Below are 22028 nucleotides of genomic sequence, written 5' to 3'. Positions count from 1 at the left end.
TTGCGTGGACAGTGAGGGCACTCGTGGTGGTGCGTTGCGATGAGTGGATGAGTTATCATGGATCGGAGTAGTTGATCGCGCATCTCGAATGGGGATTTGGTGGTGGCTGCGTCGCGACGGATGGAGAGTTGTTGGGTGCGAGTGGCGAGCGATGGGGAGTCGCGATGGGATGCGAGGAGGGTGAAGTAGAAGCGCGATGGTGGTTATCTTTCCTGCGCGAACGGCAGATGAGGTGGCGGAGAAGGACGCAAGGACAACCAGCAATGGCGCGCGAGGACAAAACCGTAGCAGCGTAGGGCATTAGAAAGAGGGATTAAGATTTGTGATTTTGTATGGTAAATGGTGAGTAGAAGGGAAAACAAATTAAAGTAAACTTTGATTCAAAAATGTCAATTAATTAAATTTTAAATTTAAGAATATAATTTAAAATAAATTATTATTAATTGAGTTGTTCAATTTTTGGTCTGTAATACTTCACTCCCTATATTTTTTATAGGAATTTAATTTTATAATTGTATCTAGCATCGAATCTATTCTTGAAGCTTTAATAGTTGAATAGTCAATGCAAGTGTCTTGCTGTTACATTCACTTTCAAATATCCATTTCATCCTTGTCATACATACAGTAGAAAATTAAGCAAATTTAATAAAAAAATATTGTTATATAACCAATAAATAATATTATTTTTTTAATATTTAATTAGTAGTAATTTATATATATTTATAAAAATTTTACACATAAAAATATATAATTTATATTTATATTTATTAAAATTTGTATATATAAAATAATATAATTTATATTTATATTTTTTAAAATATGTATATATAAATTAATAAAATTTATTTGTACAATTTAATATTTATAATGATCATAGTAAAAAATTATTAAAAATTATTAGTCTAAAAATTTTTCTTTTTTTTTTTTTGGTGTACAAAAATTTCTCTTTAAAAAATGTGAGATTGCTAATGACTAATGAGGCCAAATTCAGTACAAAACGGGTTTATGCAATTATAATTAAAAACTCATCAATGGCCGCCATAAATATAATTTTAAAACATGACATATTATATCACTTTGGTGGGTGCATAGTTGTAGACTGTTTAAGACGTCCAAAGGAAAAATATTATATGACCAAACTGTCTCCTCAGAGTGTTAATTATATTATTGAAGAAATAATTAAAAAAAGACAAGAAGAAATGCATTATAAAAATTATAATTATATTTTAGCTTAAAATAAGATTTTGAAAATATTGCGAGCTTTAATTTAGACCATTTTAAAGAATATATATATATATATATATATATATATATTGGGAAAATAAGAGTGAATATTATGGACAATAATCTTATTTTAATAATTAACTATGTAGTATGTATGTGGGGACGGTTCCAAAGAGGAAGAGATAATATTGAGATTGATAAATATAACATGAAGCTAACACATTTGAGGTCAAAGTCAAATTGCATTGTATTATATTGCTATAAATTAAGGTATATGTCCATAAGAAAAAAGAGAGAGATATTATTGTCCTGCTCTATAATCTTTATGTATATGAAATGTAGTTTGAAATTAATAATCTTTGAATATTGAAGATACATTTATCTATAAGAGACTTCTCTAAAATTACCAACCATTGATCTAGAGTTTGGAATCAAGCTTGTCTAGAGATCAGAGATATACTTGGAGTTTTGTGAGAGATGTAACTGTTCCGTCTTAGTTCTCTGTATTTCTATACCCAAAAAAAAAAAAAAAAATCATTTGCATCTAAGATTTGAAATTGGATACGTTTGTTCTGTTCTTAAATTTAAGGGATAAGTATTGTTTTAGTTTTTCACATTGAGGGTCAGAATCGAATCCATTTCTGATGTATTTTTTGATTTAAAATTATTCTTAATTAATATGTTTTTTTGTATTAAAATCGTCATTTTTTAAAAAAAATTAATTTTATTCCTAAAATACTCATACTTTAATAAAAAATTATAAAATTAAAAAAAAAGAAAAGAACATGTTTGGAGGGGAGGAAACGCGTTTTTGGGGGTGGGGGGCCGAAAGGAAATGCGAAGGGAGGAGGGGAGGGAGAGGGAGAGGGAAAGGGGAAGGGGGGAGAGGGGACGACGCCGGTGAAGCTTGGAGTTGCCGTCGCCGTCGCCGGAAGAAAGAAGAAAGGAGAGGGGTTGCGACGGGGGAGAAGAGAAGAGGGGAAAGAGAGAGGGAGCGCCGGTGGATGGGAGGACCGTTCATGCATGCGCGAGGAGGGCGGCACGCGAAGGAGAGAGAGAGGGATCCGAGGTTGAGCTGGTCCGCGCATGTTCCGTCGCCGGTCCGCAGGTGATGGGTGGCCGAGGAGAGAGAGGGATCCGAGGGTGGAGTGCGTCGCCGGTCCTCGGACGCTCCGTCACCGCCGTTGGGAATGGGTGGCCAAGCGCCGGTGGTTTTGCATATGCTTTTTCTGCTTCTTTTTCGGCTGCATCTGCTTCTTCTACTTCTTGTTCTGCTGCATCTGCTTATGCAGCTTCGGCTTCTGCATCAGCATCTTCTTCTTCTGCATCTGTTTTTGTTTGAGTTTTTGTTTCTGATTCTATGACTGTCTCTGCTTTTGCATTTGTGACTGCCTCTGCTTCTGATTTTGAGTTGTTGTTTTTTGATTTGGTTATTGAATTTGTTGAATTTGGGTTGATTTGTTGAACTTTTTATTTCTAGATTTGTTGAATTGATTTTTGAATTTGTTGAATTTGTGAAATACACTGTGGTTCTTGCAGGGAAATTGGTTACCTTCTGCACTATGAGACCTTTGTTTTTGTGTGGGTTTTGATTTGAATGGATTTTTGGTGTGTTAACTGGGTTTGCTTTCAGTGTACAATGTAACTGTTAGGTGTTTGTGGAATTAGGAATTTTTGTGTTGATTAACAAAGATTAACAAAGCTATTGATTATACATTGAAATTGAAATGGATTGATGAGAGTGATTTTGCAAAGGTGGATGAGTTTAAGAAGGAAGAGGAAGGTCTTTCAAGTGTGTTTGGTCCAATTATTTCGAAGATGATTGAAGATCATGATGCTCGTGGTAGTGAAAGGAGAAGAGAAAGGTTGAAGAAAAGGTGCTGGTGGTCGAAAACGTGTTCTTTTCTTCTTTTTTTTTTTAATTTTATAAATTTTTAATTAAAGCAGGGGTAGTTTAGGAATAAAATTAATTTGTTTTAAAAAATGACGATTTTAATACAAAAAAAAAAACATGTTAAGGATGATTTTAAATCAAAAGATATATCAGGGACGGATTCGATTTCGACCCTCAACGTGAGGGACCAAAACAATACTTATCCCTAAATTTAATTAATATAAAATTTATATATTCTTAATTAAATTCTTTAAAAAAAATATATTATACATGTAATGATAGTTATATAAATATTTTAATTTAATTTTATTTATTAAATTTAATAGTTATAAAAATAGATAAAAACAAAACAGATATCTATAAAAACGAGTTAGAATTTAATTTTTTATTATTTATAAATAAAAATAAACAAATTTTATATAAATTAATGTAGAATAAAACAAGGAAGAGAAATATAAATAAGAGGGTTGAGAGTTGAGAATTGAGAACTAAACACCTGTTTGTTTACGTAGCTTCCATGTGTATATGTCACTCCCTATGCGAAAACATACTACATACATACATAGTACATTAATAAGAGGAAATTTCCTGCTCTCTGTTTAGTATGTTATGTAGCAGCTATAAAATTACTGTTTTAGCCTCTCCTCTTACTCTTATTCTTAGTTATTTTCTCTGAAATTTTCAGCATGAGTCAGGCTTACCATGTTAGGCATGAACCTCACTACTCATCAACCCCCACAGGCAACTTCCCTTCCATCTTCTTTTTTTTTTTTTCTTTCCTTTTCTTTTAGTATATATCACATTTTAGAATAATTTAATAAAAAAAAAAAAGCAAAAAACAACAATTTTTGTGCTAAATTATTAGTGATTCTTGAAAAATAACTTAACTAATTAACATACAGGGTATCCTACTCCGGATCCATATCCTCCTCCACCAGCCGGACAAGGGTATCAAGGATATTTCCACGGAATAGGAGGAGTAGGAGGCTTCCCTCCACCACCATCTGCGGTGCCACCGCCACCGCCTCCGCCTCTTCGGCCTTATAACCAATACCCCGAAAACTATGGTAGTCGTTGTCCATCTCTTCTCAGAACCTGGTAAGTATTCAAGCCGATAAAAAATATATATATAAATAATTATATCTTTAATAGTTATGTGGCAATTGGTGTTAATGTTGTAAGTGTGAGGAGTACATGAAGTTAGTTCCATATCAAAAAAAGCAAGGAAGAGTAAAAATTTTATAAAATGAGAGATCCATTAACTTGACATATTAAAATTTTGAGTTAGATGTGGTATTTTCTCATTTTATGTTCTCCTTTAATTTTACTTGAAATCTCTAGCTAGCCATGCAAATTATAGGGAAAGATAATCACTTAAAATTTAAAATAATAAATTTATCATTCAAAAATATAATATAATTAGTAGGGATTTATGTTCGATATATATTTTATTTTATTTTGTTGAATGAGCATGACATTGAGTTGGCAGTTTTTATTTGAAGAAATTGCATGATAATTAAGAATGATATAATTGCGTGCAGTCTGGCTGCTCTTTGTTGCTGTTGCATTTTGGAAGAATGGTGCATATAGAGTAGACACGGTTGGAACCAATGCAAGTGAATATTCAGACACAGATTCTCAAATATTTATAAATATAAATGAAAAATAATGTGATAAGAATATATATGGATCGGATCATATTATTAATAAAGTTATGTATGTTCTACTTTTCATGAGTGAATGCAGTTAAACTATACGACTACATTAAGCTTTTAATTAGAGAAGAAATGTGATGACTTTGGTGCGTAGGTGTAATAACTGTAATATAAACCGTATAATTTTAAATTATTCGATTATATATTGTTTTTTTGCTTAAAATTAAACATCATTTTAATAAAGTAAACAAATGAGAAATTTCTTGTATGATATCTTTATCGAAGTGGTTAGATTTTGGCACTATTTTTTGTAGTTTTACTCGTGTAATTAAAGTAGATTTGATTTTTAACGTTGGTAATAAAAAAAGTAGAAATTAAAAATGGTCTTTAACATGTATTACAACTTTAATTAAAGTGTATTATATAAATAGTCATTTTAACATTTTAGTTTCAACACATCAATCAAAGGAGTTTCTGTTCACATTTCTAACATGAATACAAGAGAGTTTGGTTAAAGAGAAGATTAGAAAGTTATTACTTATTAGTAAGATTAATCAAATATAATAATTAAGAGAGTTTCTATTCACAGATTTGGGTATACTTTTGAATTTATCAATGTTTTTGTTTTTCATTTTTTTGTGAGACATCTCAAGACTCTTCTCACAAGCACAGATTCAGGATACTTAATCTCATAGCATCCAAGCCAACAATGATGATATTGAATCTTTTAAATATTTTATCTATGGATTTTTCTTCCTTCATTGAGGACATTTCATATTCTCTGTTAAGCATGTCTATCCTAGTCTTCTTTACTATAGTGGTTCCTTCATAAGTGACTTGAAGTTTGTCCAATATTTTCTTTGCCGTTGTGCATCGTGATACCCGTCGGTACTTCTCGAAGTTGATTGCACAGTTGAACAAGTTGATAGCCTTGGCATTGAGCTCCACCTTCTTTCTGTCTTCTTCGATCCAACTGGCTTCTAGTTTAAGGGAGACTATTCCTTCAGCACTTGTAGTGGTTGGATATTGAGAACCCTCCAGGATGATCTTCCATAGTCTGTAATAATGTTTGATCATCATCAAATTGGTTTTAGAGTTTTTCAAACTCATCAATCTCTCCCTTGATGACAAACATTATTAAAAATTGAAATGGAAAGAAATCAAAGATTAGAGTACTCCCTTTGAAAATTGGGATTTCTTCCCCTTTTCAATTGTTACATGACTCCTCCTTAATATATGCCATTTTACCAAGGGAAGCATTACCTGTAATAATTTTATCAAGTCTAAGGCAACTACGTTATTCAACATATGGAATTTGAGATGTTGAATGGCTTGATTTATGAGTAGAAATAACATGATAAACACAACTTGACTTGTTATCATATGAATGATTTCTGCTCAATAACAATAAAAAAATGCTTTGAGTACAGAGGACATAAAAAGCAGTTGATAATTCCCAAATAATTTGATTAAATGAACAACATTTTCTAGCCATCATATCAGAGCAAAAATTATCAGTTTATAGTAAGAAAAACATTTTCAGTTAAATAAAATCATATCAGAGCATAAGAAATTTTATCAACATATCAAAGCATAAAGGGATTATAAAAAAATAATTAAGTAAAAAAAAACAACAGCAAACAACAACCATTTCAACAACAGATCATAATCATTGAAACAAGATAATCATTGAAACAAAGAGTTTGTGCACAGGGGTGATCATGAATCACAAAAGATTTCAGCCCCTGTTTTCCTTGTTTCTTTCAACTTTTCAATTTTTCACAGCTTTTCTCCCCCTTTTGTCATCAAAGGAGAACCTGCAAAAAATAATAATGCAACACAGACATATATAACCAAAACCAAAATATCCAGTGTTTAACAAAATAACAGAGGTCTAGAGTATCCAAACAACCTATAGAGTACCAAAATAAACCAAACAAAACTAGAATTCAACAAGAGACAAATAAGTCAATCATCAGAGAGGTTGTACTCAGATCCAGATTCATCATCCTTATCGGCAGCCCCCATCTCTTCTTCGAAATTCTGAAGCATCAGACCAACTCTTTCTTGGCACTTTGTCCAAGCTTTTTCATTTTCGTATGCTTGCTTACGAGCGGCCTTGTAAGATTCCACCATGAGTTTGGACATGTTAGAAAACTCAGTGAAAACCTCCTTGATCGATTCTGCCATTTTGGATGGCTCGGCTGGGCGACTCTCAAGATTACTGTCAGAGTGCATTTTGCTTTTGGTGCCTTTCATAGTACCTAAAACTCCTCCTCCCTTAATTGATGAAACTTTATTCTCTACATCTTCATTGATTAGATCAACATTGAAGTATTCAAAGATGCAAGTAAGAAATATGCCATAGAGAAGGTTAGCCTTTTTGATGCTCCTAACACATTTCCACATATGCCTTATCATGAGATATGCAAAGGAAATAGGAGATGAAGTAATAATGACAAAAAGCACAAAGGAATCAGAAACAGTTACTCTATTGTGTGAGCCACTCTGTGGAGTCATAATGTGAGTTATAATTTTGTGTAGCAATGCTTTTTTTGGACCAAGGGCTTTGTGAGTTGAAACCGTGCCATCTAGTCCAGACAGATTTTCACATATTTGTTGCAGAGCAATCTGATGTGTGACTCCCAAAGACAAGGCAGTTTCTTCCGAAAACAAGTAAGAAAAAAAATCACCAAGTGGCAACAACGATTTCTAAATAAACATGCAAAAATCCTAAAGCCACGCGTTGCAAATAAAGGAGTAGTAAAGGCGCGAAATTCTCCTCAAACACGCAAAAGCACCAAAGCAGAAATACAGAAAATGCTACACAAATGACAAGAGAAGGTAAAGAACTAACCTTTTTTCTGTAAATCAAAAGAGAAGCAGTTGCAGCGACAGAAAGCAGCGAACCACCCGAGAACAGAAGGCCAAAGGGAGTTTCTAGTGAAAGAGCAAAAGAGTAGGGAAATTTTTCGAAGAGAAGACGAAAGAAAACAAAGAAAGAAGAGAGAGAGTATTTATAATGGACCAGGGGAACAATAGTAAAATGACGCAGTCATTAAAGCAATACACCGTTACCAATGTAACTGCCTCCATGTATAAATGCGAAATCCCCAAACGGACGCGACGATTGGAAAATTCAAAATCACGTCGGTTTCAAACAAAAAACCACGTCGATTTCTGACTTGAATGAGCCCGAGTTCAACTAATACTCGAATCCAACTCCCGGCTAAGAAATCGGACTCAAGTAGAGGCACTGTTCATACCTTGGCCCAATACTATGGTCCAGGCTCAAGTAAGCCCAAAACGGTCCAACCCAAAGGTTGGCCTTCACCCCATACCCGACCTCTATGAAAGACGTCAGACTCGACATAAGCCCCTCCTCAAAGAGGTCGGGCTCGACATGAGGTGGCAGACAACACTTGTTCAAATAAGTAACTGCTTCCTAAAATCTCTCATCCACTTCCAGAAGCAATATCCAACAACCCTAAGATAAAGGGACGGTTATCCACCTTCAGAAGTGGAACTACTCCAACGGTGATTATTGGATCACCACTATAAATACACTGACACACTCAGGTAAAACTAAGTTCCAATACTCTCAAAATCTGCTTACCCCCTTGCTAACTTAGGCATCAGAGTGTCTTTGCAGGTACCACCCCCATTCTTCAAAACACACAACTTGGACGGCGGCTCCCGAACGCGAACAAGTCAGAGACCTTCCACTAACGTTTGGGCTAATCCTTCAAACCCAATCCACCCATCTCAGGTTACTTACGTAACAGTAGGTTTTATAGGTTTTTGAGAAAGAGAGAATTTGAATCAAAATATACTCTTTTAAATTTAGAATGTACTATTGAATTAGTAGAATTTTTTCGTCTTCTCTCTTCTAACAACAGAAGCTTATTTAAAGATAAAGGAAGAGAGAAAGTAATACCAATATGTATCCTAGTTAATCCAAGGTACAATGAGGTTTAGGTTCAATCTCTAACCCAATTATGGTAGAATTTCATTATAAAATAGATAATATTACAAACACTAATTTTAAGACAAAAACAAATGAAGTTATAATTCGGAACTTCACAAATAAATGTCAAGATAAACGAAGTCATAATTCTAGGTTTCACAAACAAAGACAAAACTCCAAAACAAAAAAAGAACCAAAAACATACTAAAACAAAAGTTGAAAGTAAAGACTTACATGTATTTGTCTTTATTTAAAATTGATAATTGAGAGTTATTATTTATTAGATAATAATTTAGTGAATCATGTCAAATTATCTAATAGTTTTTAACTAACAACTTCAGATAAAGACAATTCTACGTAGATTTTAACTAACAATTCTTAACTACCATTTGACTTTTTTTAATTTATACATTTTTACTCATAATTTTTTTTTTTAAATAATCCCTCACATAGACATAAACATTTTTTTTCTTAACTAGGAAGACTCTAATGGCATAGACTCCCCATACTCAATTAAGAGGTTGTGGGTTCGAGTCTCCTATCTTTCCAAATTTTTGCCAATGAGTTATAGCTCAAATGGCATAGTCTCTCCATACTCAATTAAGAGGTTGCGGGTTCGAGTCTCCTATCTTTGGTAAAAAAAAAAAAAAAAAAAAGTAAAAAACTAAAATTAAATCATCGGTTAAAAGCTTTTGCAATAGGGGAAGAGTGGAAGACATTGTTGCCCTTCAAAAAAAAAAAACAAAAGAGAAGGGTATTTTTGGAAAATAAGATAATAGCGGTGGAGCAAAGGGAAGAGTTGTAGAGAGGGTTAAGGCGAGGAAGATGAAGCTTTTCGACGCACACTGTCATCTTCAAGATCCAAGAATCTTAAGCAACGTTCCCCAAATCATAGCAACCGCCCAAAGCGTAGGTGTCGCTGCCTTCGCCGTCAATGGACTCTCCGAGAAAGACTGGCTTCAGGTCAAACACATGTCCCAATCGTATCCTTCAGTCATCCCTTCCTTTGGCCTCCATCCATGGTTCGTTGCAGAAAGGTCTCCGAATTGGTTCAACACTCTCAAACAATTCTTCGATTCTACGCCATCCGCCGCCGTCGGAGAGGTGACCTATCATTCATCAATTCATATTCTCTGCGAATTTCAATCTATTTCATGTAATTTCATTTTTCTTCGATTTTCTCAGATTGGTCTTGACAAAGGATCTCATGGAAGGAACGTTGATTTTTCAGATCAGGTTGAAGTATTCAAGAACCAGCTTCAACTTGCAAAATCGTTAAACAAGCCGGCATCTGTACACTGTGTTCGTGCCTTCGGTGAACTTCTTGAGATGATGAAGTACGAATATCTATCTCATCTAACCTTTTTTGTTTCTTTCCATAGATAGTAGTGAGGGACATGAAAGAGTGTACATATTTTTGCATAAGGATGTGTTATTTGAGAAAGTTCAGGAACCAAATTCCAAAATTTAACTTTAGCATTTAGGTTTATAATTTAGGATTTAGGGTCTAGAATTTAAATAAATAAACTAATTTTAAAAATTTTGGCTGAAAAAAGTTGGTTACCTAGCATTAGGCGTGTTATTTATGCTACTAGTGTCTTTGGTAGTTGGTATGAGAGCCTCAGATCATGTTTTAAGTTTATTATTCAAGTCATTTTTATCTTTCCAGTGAATTATCGGAATGAACTGAGTAACCGAATCGAGCTTCTAAGAATAGCACATGAATCATAGGTATTGTAGTTCCAAAAACAGTATGGCCAGTTTGTTAACAACCTTGCTTTTGTCTCCTCTATAGCTATAGTGATGTAGTTACTGATTAAGTTCATATGGATGAATAATTTTGTGTGTGGGCTTACTTCCTGATCTTATCTAAGCTTTTCGTACTTAGCTTAGATACTCATAATTTAATAGTGTTGCCATGAAATTAGTGTTAAAGTTATGTTCTAATTGATGATTATGAACTAGCATCTTGGAAATTGAGTCTTCCTTCGAAATTTCACCATTTCCAGGTCAATGGGACCTTTTCCTGCCGGTGTTATTCTTCATTCTTACCTAGGATCTGCAGAGATGGTTCCTGAATTTTCAAAGCTCGGTGCTTATTTTTCCTTCTCAGGGTTTCTAATGTCATTAAAAGCAAATAAGGCAAAGAAAATGCTGCAGATGGTGATTTTCATCACTTGCATTATTTGATTAATATTCTGTAGTTTTGTATTATGTGTGTCGAAACAATTAACAATATTGACATTCTTATTGTTTTCTATTTAGGTCCCTTCTGATAGAATTTTGTTGGAGACCGATGCACCTGATGCACTGCCAAAGTCAAACATAGATTCTCTTTTTTTCGTCGATGGAGATCCTTCTCTCCCGGAGGAGCCTCAAGGTCAAAGCTCAACATCATCCTCAGCATCTGGTACATCGCTTAATGATGGGTCCCAAGTCTTAACAGATGCTTCGACATTGCCAAAGGAAACCCTAAATCATCCAGCCAACATACATCTGGTATATAGCTTAGTATTTGCTTATTTTCACCTTCGATTTTCAAAATAAGTGTAGCTTGATAAATTTTTTTAATACAGAACAAAATTCTCCCCAATTTAAGTTTTACTGTGAACATGCAAGTCATCCAGCATAGCTAGTTCGTATCTCTTCTTTTCTTTTTCTCTCTGATATTTTTTACTAGCCCCGCTACTGAATTAGAATGCATAAATGAAGTGCTTATTATTTGGAAATACTGTGTTTAGCCATAGGTTTCTTAAACTACAAGAGTGTTCATTTTGTGTGTTGGAACCCCAACAAATGAATTTATTTGAGTTGGAACCGAATCATCCCATGTTTGGAAGTAGATAACAATGCAAAATGAATTGGTTTTATTAAATCCATCCAAAACCATTCTTAACAATTATAGGATGCTTACTCAGCATGCTTGTATGGATAATCTTATTACTTTGTAATGCCAAAGGCGAGGTAGAAAGATATGCAGGTTTGCGTGAGGGGCGAGTTGATTGCTGTAATATGGATCTCGTAATAGTGGTTAGGAGTTAGCTTGGGGAGTGGGATATGCACATAGAAATTAATCTCTTTCTCTCTTGTGATTATGTATTTATACTATTCAATTCATTCCTCTTGCAGGTACTTGATTATGTTGCATCAATGCTAGAGATTACAAAAGAAGAGCTTGCTGAACTAAGTTATCAAAACGCAGTGCGAGTATTCTCCTATGAAGGTTCGAAAGTACTCCACGCATAAGCGAAGTAATGATGTAGCAATGTCGACAGAGAAGAAGTAGAAGATTACATGTGTAACGCGCACATAAAGCAAACAACATACTATAACTTTTGTTGCCAATACACAACATGTAAAGAATGAACCGTGCATACAGGCTGGGTTCAATTTATGCATACAGCTATATTGAGTTTGAACCGAAAAGGAAGTAGTCATTTATTATTGTTGATTATTATTATTTATGTAATTATGATGATGATCAATATAACCTCCTTCCACCAGAGCCATTCTCCCTTTGGATGTTATAATAGAGAGCAGCAACAGGCGAACCACGATTGTATAGTTCGGCAAATTCTCTGGTGTTGAAGTTTTGGCGCCAACCAGGGGCATAAACCTTCTCCTTACCCAATTGACGAAATAACACGAATACGATTCGATGAATCCCAGATGTTGGTCGTGGACTTTCATATGCTACCACCTCATTACCTGTAACATAATTGTATTCATCCCATCTCATTATTAACCTTATTAATTAAATAAATTACCTGTTTAACTTTTGTTAAAATTGTTACTAATTACATTATATCTTCTTGAAAGCTCATTTAATTTGTGTATATATATATATATATATTCAAAAGACATGGTCCACGCTGGATTCCCATGTGCACATAGCTAATGCTCAGTTTAAACGCATGGTCCATATATTATATAGTATACTATACCTAAATGGCCAATTTTTATGTTAATGAGATTACACCAAATAAATAAACAAATAAATACACAACAATCTCACGTACCAAAATTAGGTCCAGTTGTGGCGGGAATATCAGTTACCAGCCTGAAGTCAATCAAAAGAAAGAAGCATTAAATTGGAATATATATATATATATATATATATATAAAACTTGGTGTATATAGTCAAAGAAGTGGTATAAGTGTAGTTTTGATAAACCTTAAAACCTAGGCGTAACCTTTATTTAACCATGTACCATTAGTCTTCTTTATTAATTAGTGTACAAATTTTGCACCACAATTATTGTGACTCACCAATGTAGATATTCCCTCAAACTAGGGTCGCTTGGGCTAGGGGCATCTGGGTTCACTGCAACCTGTAAGTAAAATCAAAGAGGAATTTATTAAGTCATTAAAATCACTTTAATTTGTTGTTTTAAACATATATAATCACATATCATAAACTATTTTTCTTTCAATTCTTGGCAGGCTTCAGCTATTGTTAAAGTACATTAGCAGTTTTATATCTAACAAATTAAAATGTTATATTAGACAATAATTACGATAGAAACGAGAGAAGTATTTTTAATTCCAAAAGTTTTGATGACATATTACCTTTTTTTCTTTTCAAATAAATAAAATACCAAATTCAACGGAAGAGGAATGAGATACAGAATCTATAGTCTATACACGTATTAAGAATTGTTAATAATTCAACATGTTTGACTAAACTACTTAACATAACACGTGCCTAAGTCTCATCTTCATCTGAAGATAGTTAAGAAGCGTCAAATAATTTAATATGTTTGACTGAACTGTTTAACATAATACGTGTCTAAAAGAAGATGGTAGTAAATTACCAGAGTGTAGAGGTTCCTGAGGTCATCTCCACCAATGGCTACTCTTGGTTGGTGGACAACTTGAGAAGGCTTGAATTCACAGCCATTGCAAACATCTCTATTATTGTAACTAACTCTAATTGAAATAGAACTTTCAAAGGGGTCTAAAACATCCCCAATCACACGCCCAACTACAAGAGGGTCCTTACTAACAAGTGGCATGGCTTGGAACTTTGATATAGTGCAAAACTAATACTATCTATCAAATAATTAAATTGTTTTTGTGTTATTCTATGAGTTTATTATATTTGGTATAACATATATACATGGGGCTATTTATAGTTTCAAGGGGTGTGTGTAGGATTGGTCCCCATTCATTCTCCTTTTTGTGTTTTGTATGAATACCAATAATGAAAAAAAGTTGAAAGAAAGAAAAGAAACAATGTTATTCGTGTTTGGAAATGCTGAAAAATGAAATTTCTTTAAATATTTTTAGGTGGAAACTCAGGTGCAGTCGACTTCACGTGAAGTTGATACCTGAGAGCTGTTAAATGATTTGACTTTGACTAAATTTTTATCTAACGGCTCTCAGGTATTAACTTCACGTGAAGTCGATTTCACATGAGTTTTTACCATATTTTTATTTGTATATATTTTTAAATAATTGATTATGTGACAATCACTTTATATTTAAATACTTTAGCTGAAAAAAATGGTTTTAAAATAATCTGATTGTATTTGGAATGTGTGAAAAAAAAACACTTTTAAGTGATATAATTACAAAATAGATATAAAATGATTGTGTGTATTATTTAATATTTTATACTTGAAGTAAAATTAATAAACGCCATTATTATAATTTTAAAAATAAACTTTTACTTATGATTATGATTATGAGTTTTTAAAATATTATTTTTACTTAAAAATACTTTTTAAATTCAATTATTAGTTTTAATGATAGTTTATTTTAAAATTTTTATTGAAACATACATATTTTTGGTAAAAGACTGTTATTTTAATGATTCCAAACATGCTCAAATAAAGTATAGTATATTAGTATATATACTTTGTCACGCACATACACTGTAGCTCACGTGGATTCATGTGAACCCTAATCTAACTATGCATTGCATACATTCGGAATTATTCAAAATACATAGTTCTTATAGGATACTTTGAAGGACCAGGAATTAGGGAATAAATGAAAATAATCGGAAAAATAAGGGCCTGTTTGCAAATAGTGGGTTGTAGCAAGTGAGGGCAAATTTGGGTATACCAAGTACACACAAGTTGTAAGCCAAACTTTTGTCAGCTAGCTTCTATGGCAATTCCCAATTGATCCTTGGAAAGATAGCTTAAAAAAAAAATAGTAGTGGCCAAATAGCACCTTTTTTTTTTTTTTTTTTTACCAAAGGAGTCTCAAATCCGCAACCTCTTAATTGAGTATGGAGAGATTATATCATTTGAGTTATAACTCATTGGCTATGAAGCACGGACACTTGACTGAGTTATCGTGTCCGCGCGTCAGACACATTTCGGACACGACACTCGTCCGACACGCGTGTCTGCTGTGTCCAACCGTGTCTTAATAAAAAATAAAAAATTCTTCTTCGGACACGCCTGGACACACCTAAATACCATCACGTGTCCGCGTGTTCAGTCTTATTCTTAACATATATTCTTAAAATAAATTTAGATATAATATATATTATTATTTATTAAAACAAAAAAAATTTAAATACTTGATATAATTAAAATAAGACATTAAAAATAATTAAAAATTTTAATTTATATTTTAATATCATTACAATTTATCTAAAAAATACTTTATATTTTATATATATGCGTGTCCCCGTGTCATGTAACATTTTAAAATTCGCGTGTCGACGTGTCTCGTATCGTGTCGTGTCCCGTGTCCGCGTCAGTGTCCGCGCATCATAGCTCATTGGCGACCAAATAGCAGCTTTGTTAGTACTTAATATATAAATATGATGAAAAATATAAAATAAAATAAATCAAATAAATTCTTTTTATACATAAAAAAATTGATCCAAATAAAAAAATTAATAATAATTTTTAAACTTAATTCAATTGCAGTGATAACATAATTTTTTTTTCTTTCATTTATTAGGAGTTAAAACAAAATTCTTTCCTAAAAAAATATATAATTATCAAATAAAATAACTAAATTTGCATAAACTTTTTTCTAATAATTTTAACTTATTCGCTATTAGTTTAAATTACATAAGCACGCTGAAAAAATATTTAATGAATGTATATTATACCTTATAATTCATTTGTTAATTGTTCCTTTTATTATCAGGTATATATACTTCTTACTATATATTATATTATGCAGATGATTATTAGGATAAAATCATTTTAAATTATTTAACTGATAATATTATTTAATTGTTCGGTTCTAACTTTTATTTTGAAATTGTCCTTATAAAAACTGATCTAACTTAAACGATTTAATATATATTCATAGTAAATTATTTTAAGTTAAATTGGTTTATTCGTACCATATAAATCATTTTAATTTAAATTGATTTAGTAAAAAAACGACATTTTATTCTAAATTAATTTATGTAAAATTAATTTACTAGGAGCTTCGTATTTGTGTTATTTGATTTTATTTAAACTGATTTACTAGGAGTCTTCATCTCTATTATAAGTACTTTTATAATATTTAAAATTTTTATTATACAAATACATAACCTAATTTATTATATAAATAAAATAATACGATTTTTAACATATATTCCTAATACCTCTCACCATATAGTAGAAAATATAAGCTTATAAAAAACACATTGCATTTTTATAAAGTTTACACTTTGCAAAATAGTCCCTTCCAAATTTTATTTCCAAAATAAGGTCTTCTTTGCCTCAAACAGGTCTCAAAGTTAATGGGATTAGTAATAAATAAATTACACTATACTAATTAGTAATTAGTAATTACTAAAAAGAAAAAAGAGAATACAATAATAAATTACACTATACTAATTACCTTTTTTTTTTTTTGCCAACGGTATCCCCCAACCCGACAGGTCAAAGACTAATCCGTCGCAGATCTGAGCTACTAATCCGTCGCAGATCTGAGCTCCATTTAAGGGTTTGCCACTTACCAATGAGTTGCTGCATACACAATGCGGGATTCGAACTCCCAACACTTGCTTAAGCGGACGAGTCAGCGAACCACTCGACCCACTAATTACTTTAAGAAAAAAAAAACTATACTTTACTAAAAAGTTATGGGCAAAAAAGTTTAGTGAATAAATTCTTTTTTTTTTTTAATTGAAAAGTTGTTGCATCATTTTGATGCAAGAAACATTCTTCGATTACCGTTGAGTGTTACATCCACCAAAATAAACAAGACAAAAACCCAATCAAGTTTAATAGAGTATATTGATCAAGAAATTAAGATCAAGATCAAGAAGATGTAGCTGCTGTCAAGTTTCTCTTCACATCACTTTCATCTCACATTAGTTTCTCTTTAAAGTTGGAAGGACCACATTTTCGGAATTTGAAGAATGTTAAGAGATAATATTTTTAGTGAAAAATGAAGAATTTAATAGTGTTACTTCAAATGATGAAAAGAAAATATGTTAAAAAATTTAAAATATATTAATTTCAACATAAATTATTAAATTAGAACTAGGTGTAACGTAACAATAGGTAAATTTAAAATTAAGTAGTATAATTTTTTTAAATATGGGTATGGCAATAGAATTTTTAACTAATAGTATTGGGTTAGTTCAAATATATAAAAAAGAAGAAAAAAATAAATCACAATGCTTATTATAAAATATTGATTCTTGGACCAAATATTTCTTGAGTTCAAACCAATGTGGATCTGTTATAGGAGAGTGTGGTTTTTGGGATGGGTTTGAGTGGATTTGGAACTTCCAATGAATGCGAGAGCTCTTTTAATGGGAGTTGGAACTCCTGAGTGAATTGTATGAGGCTTTGAGATCTATGAAATTAGTTCATAACAGAGAGGACAAAGTGGTGTGGAAATATGATAGGCGAAGTATTTTTACAACTAACTCATTTATGCAGGTGATGCAGGAGGAACTGATCCCAGAGGAGGTAACTAGCTACAGCTTCACCATGACTGTTTGGAAGGGACTGGTTTCGCCTAAAGTGGAGCTGTTTGTCTAGTTTGTTTTGATAGGAAGAGTGAATACAAAGGACAGGCTGAATCGGTTTGGAATCATCAATCAGGAAGATATTACTTCTGTTCTTTGTAATAATGAGGTGGAATATGTACATCACTTGTTTCTAGGATGTGTATTTGCTTGGCATGTGTGGAGTGCTTGGATTTCAGCCTTTGGCCGACGATGGTCTTATCCGGGATCGATGAAAGAGCATTTTCTTAGTTGGACAGAAGAATCGAGGAGGATGGAAGAGCGTAATCACCGGTTGAGGCGCTTCTGCGCGATCGTCTGGAACCTATGGTTGAAAAGAAATAGGCGAATTTTTCAGCACACAAGCAAAGGAGTTAAAGAAATTATCAACATGTTTTCGAATAGTGCTAACGATTGAAATGGTGGGAATCCCTTTAGTTATTGATGGCTATGCCGGAGATGACATGAGGACTGATTTCGTGTTGTTGTGGTTCTTGTTAAGTTTGTTTGTTTTTGTTTTAGTTTGGATGGTTCTAGTTGCTCTACTATTGTGTTAAGCTGTCTGCTTAAAAAAAATGATATCATAATTACTGTGTCTTTACGAAAATACATAACTACAACAAATTTTCTTATTTATATTGAGAACTACAAGTATTTTGAGTTCAACTATATGTGACTTTCTTATGTGTTAAAAAATCGATGATTAATAAAAATGTCATTTTGTGAAAATAATAATTAAAAATTATTAGATAAATTATATTATTTGACTAAATGTTAATATAATATATTAGTATTTATATTTATATTATTTGACTTTTGGTGATGTAGATGTAACATTATATTAGCCGCAATAAAAGAGAATAAACAAGAAAGAAAAAGTTGCATATCCCATAAAATTCTGATGAATCTCATCACTGGTTATTTGGTTACCAACATGATGCATGGGATCCAATTACAAACGAATGGTTATAACCATGGCAGGGGTAATAAATACGCAACCATGCATGCTAGCCATATATAAAAAATTAACTATTCGTATATACATGTGAAAATATAAAATATATATTAAAAATAAATTAAATAATATATATAATAATTAATTTAATAATAAATTTATATATATATATAATACTTTTTATAAATAAATAATTATTTGTGTAAATTATTTTTATTTAATTAAATTATTTAATATAAATTGCTAAATAATCTAGTCAAGTATTATATATATGTTATTTTAGTTAAATATAACATATTTTTTATATTAATATAACATATATTATTTAGAAATAAAAATTATTAATAATTTAGTCAAATGTGTTTATTAATCACCAAATACATAAACTTAATCTCGTAGTATTTTATATCTCGAGTAAATAGTTAAATTGGTCCATGAAAAATTATTTAATCTCTAAATTAATTTTTGAAAGATTAAATTAATCAAAATCGTTCTTGAAAAATTTAAAATTAATTATGTTAATCCATTCGTCTATTGTGTCACTAATAACGTTAAATTTTGCTAATGTGATACGTTAATTTTTTTTATGAGGATTCAGACATATACACGTGTCCAAACCATTAGAAAATCGGAGCCTAACCCAACAATCCGACCCGACAATCACATACTCTCCTTTTTCTCTACGCGTTTCAGTCTCCATGCCGGTTTCAACAATTGCTGCCTTCATCAGTTACTGTCCCCTCAGTGATTCAAATAATATTGTATTTGACTGTCTTCCATTTTATCCGTCAATGCCTTAATTTTATCAAAACTAACATACCATGTCAATGAAATTTAACATCATTAGTGACAGAATGAACGAAATAATTAACGTGATTAATTTTAAATCTTTTGAGAACGATTTTGATTAATCTAATTTTTTGAGGAATCAATTTAGAGATCAAATAATTTTTCATAGACCAATTTAGCTCTTTGTATTTTCGTACGAAAAAAGAACTTATTTATTAAATAGAATCTCCTTTTATATTAGCTTTTTTTTTTTCCCCAGAATCTGGATTCCCTTAGAACATATATATATAAATTCTACAAGCAATAAAGTCAATAGAAGAGATAAAGATGAATGATGAGACAAAATGTATTGTGAGACCACCGAAGCTATTTTTCATTTTTTCTTATATCCTTTCTAAATTCTAATATATCGAACATGCGGCGAAAAGGGTTCGGATTCTCTAAAATGAAAAATAAAAAAAGGCATAATAAATAGAATCTTCTTCTTGTTTTGTTGTTGTGTGTGATGGTTGGAGAGTGGGGATGGATGAAATGATGATGGAGGGTTAGAGAATGAATAGCATGTGGATGGAGAAAATTGAAAGAGACTCGAGGATAAAATTGGAAAAACAATTTGACTAACTTCTAATGTTAACTAAACTTGACGTGTGATTGGATTAGTTTTTATAAAATTAATGGATTATGTTTATTGATTCGTACAAATATAAAGGAAAATCAATTTTTTTCTGAATTCATACGTAAATATATTATTTTTATTCAAAACTTATGTTTAATTACTTGCATTGTATAGCCAATGAGTTATAACTCAAATGACATAGTCTTCCCATACTCAATTAAGAGATTGCAAGTTTGAGTTTCTTATCTTTGGTAAAAAAAAAAAAAATTACTTGCATTGTATATGTAAATGTAGTTCAACTAATTTAGGTTAGTCGAATAGTAAATTTGTTCGTCCATTTAAGTAAATGTTGTTTTATGTATACGATAATTTATTAGTTAGTAATTAGTCTTAAATAGAATTTAGATTTGTGATAAATTAATTCTTATTTTATTAGACTAGAAGATACTATAAACCCAAAAAAAAATAAATAAATGCAATTGCATTGGACCAATTTAAAAGCTATATTTTTTGTAAAATTACAAAATTTAAAAAAATATATATTAAAAAATATCAAAATTTATTGTTTATTTTTAGTCATTAATATTTAAAATTGTGAACTAAAAATATATTATTAAATTATTAAATAAAAAATTGAATTAATAATTAAAAATTATAATAAAAAATAAATTTTAATAATTTTTGAGTATTTTTCTACATAAAACATATATATACGTATGTATGTATGTAGAAAGTATTATACCTATAGGCTATAGCAGGAACACTTTGATTGTGTTACACATCACATCACTTCATCAGAATCTTAAATTCCGTGGCCAATGCGATATCCTTATTATACATCAAAGGTGAAAAAAGTTACATGATTCACATTTTATTCTCGCTGCAGGAATATCCGATTCTTCTTTTTAACAATTAAAGTAATTCCAAGAATCGGACTTCAAAATGAAAATGAAAATGAAAATGCGAGAGAGAAAGGGATAGTACCTACGACCACTCTAATAAGTAAAATTATTTCTAAATTTTTGTTTACTTATTTATTATGTGTTTTTTGTTATAAGAATTTTGACAAAAAAAAAAAATTGGAAATGGCATAGGTTAATTTTAGGTACCAAATTGGGTTAATTAACAATATTTCTAATTTTCCATGGGGTATATATATGTACTGCAAAATCATTTCTTAGCTACGATTTTAGAGTATGAGGTTTACTAGTCCAACCGATTGATTATATTAGAGACTCATCAATTGTTATAATGAAATACAATATTCTTTTTAATGTATATTAGATTATAAACATAAAGAAACAAAAATATTGTTAGATATATATATAACTACAATTCATTTGACATTATCTAATATCTTAATAACCTTTGAAGAGAGAAGATTTCTTGCTTTTTTTAATAATAAATAAAAAAATGTAGGTGACAACTCACATGTAATTATTTTCATGTGAAGTTAATAGTTAAAATATATTAAATTATTTAACATATTTGACTAAGTTATCATCTAAGTATTCTCAATTATCAACGTCATAAAAAATTTTATATTTATTATTTCACATCAAAATACAAATATTTATCTATCATTATACGTAGTATTTTTCAATTTTGCAGACACACAATTTCACAGTCACCATACTTATGAAATAAATAAAGGAAATTATTTTTTTGCAATTTTACACACAATATTAGTGAAATTGAAGCAAATTAAAAGAAAGCAAATAAACATAATCCTAATCAGCCAATGAGTAATAGCTCAAATGACATAGTCTCCCCATACTCAATTAAGAGGTTGCGAGTTCGAGTCTCATATCTTTGGTAAAAAAAAAAAAAAAACATAATCCTAATCCAGATACAAAATAAATGCCGAAAAACATGACAAATCTAAATCAACAAAATATACTTTAAATTTAGGTTAAATTTCAACTCTGTTTAGGTTTTGCACACCCTTATCAAGTTACCAAGGTTTCTCAAACCAAACAAACATCTAAGTAATCATTTATGA

At 31.2% G+C, this 22028-nt stretch overlaps 3 protein-coding genes across 3 annotated transcripts; 2 read left to right on the top strand and 1 right to left on the bottom strand.

Annotated features, from left to right (window-relative positions):
• Positions 1 to 1736: 1736 nt before the first annotated feature.
• On the top strand, positions 1737 to 12527 carry LOC107623720 (TatD related DNase). Its single transcript, XM_088486104.1, has 6 exons — positions 1737 to 1798; positions 9456 to 9844; positions 9926 to 10077; positions 10750 to 10903; positions 11006 to 11239; positions 11870 to 12527. The coding sequence occupies exons 2-6, from the start codon at positions 9566 to 9568 to the stop codon at positions 11984 to 11986; spliced, it is 936 nt and encodes a 311-aa protein (XP_088342230.1). The 5' UTR covers positions 1737 to 1798; positions 9456 to 9565; the 3' UTR covers positions 11987 to 12527.
• On the top strand, positions 3671 to 4854 carry LOC107621929 (protein CYSTEINE-RICH TRANSMEMBRANE MODULE 7-like). Its single transcript, XM_016323895.3, has 3 exons — positions 3671 to 3859; positions 4021 to 4216; positions 4660 to 4854. Exons 1-3 carry the CDS (start codon positions 3805 to 3807, stop codon positions 4706 to 4708), a joined length of 300 nt encoding a protein of 99 aa, XP_016179381.1. The 5' UTR covers positions 3671 to 3804; the 3' UTR covers positions 4709 to 4854.
• LOC107623721 (protein VERNALIZATION 3-like) lies at positions 12222 to 13839 on the bottom strand. The gene is made up of 4 exons (XM_016326070.3): positions 13555 to 13839; positions 13010 to 13071; positions 12760 to 12800; positions 12222 to 12448 (listed from the first exon to the last, which is right to left on the bottom strand). Exons 1-4 carry the CDS (start codon positions 13753 to 13755, stop codon positions 12222 to 12224), a joined length of 531 nt encoding a protein of 176 aa, XP_016181556.1. The 5' UTR covers positions 13756 to 13839.
• Between the last annotated feature and the right edge of the window lie 8189 nt (positions 13840 to 22028).

Source organism: Arachis ipaensis, chromosome B10 (assembly GCF_059453495.1).
Source record: "Arachis ipaensis isolate K30076 ecotype BB chromosome B10, ASM5945349v1, whole genome shotgun sequence".
NCBI lineage: Eukaryota > Viridiplantae > Streptophyta > Magnoliopsida > Fabales > Fabaceae > Arachis > Arachis ipaensis.
Note: the sequence above shows the minus strand (reverse complement) of the source record. Positions and strands in the feature narration are given on the sequence as shown.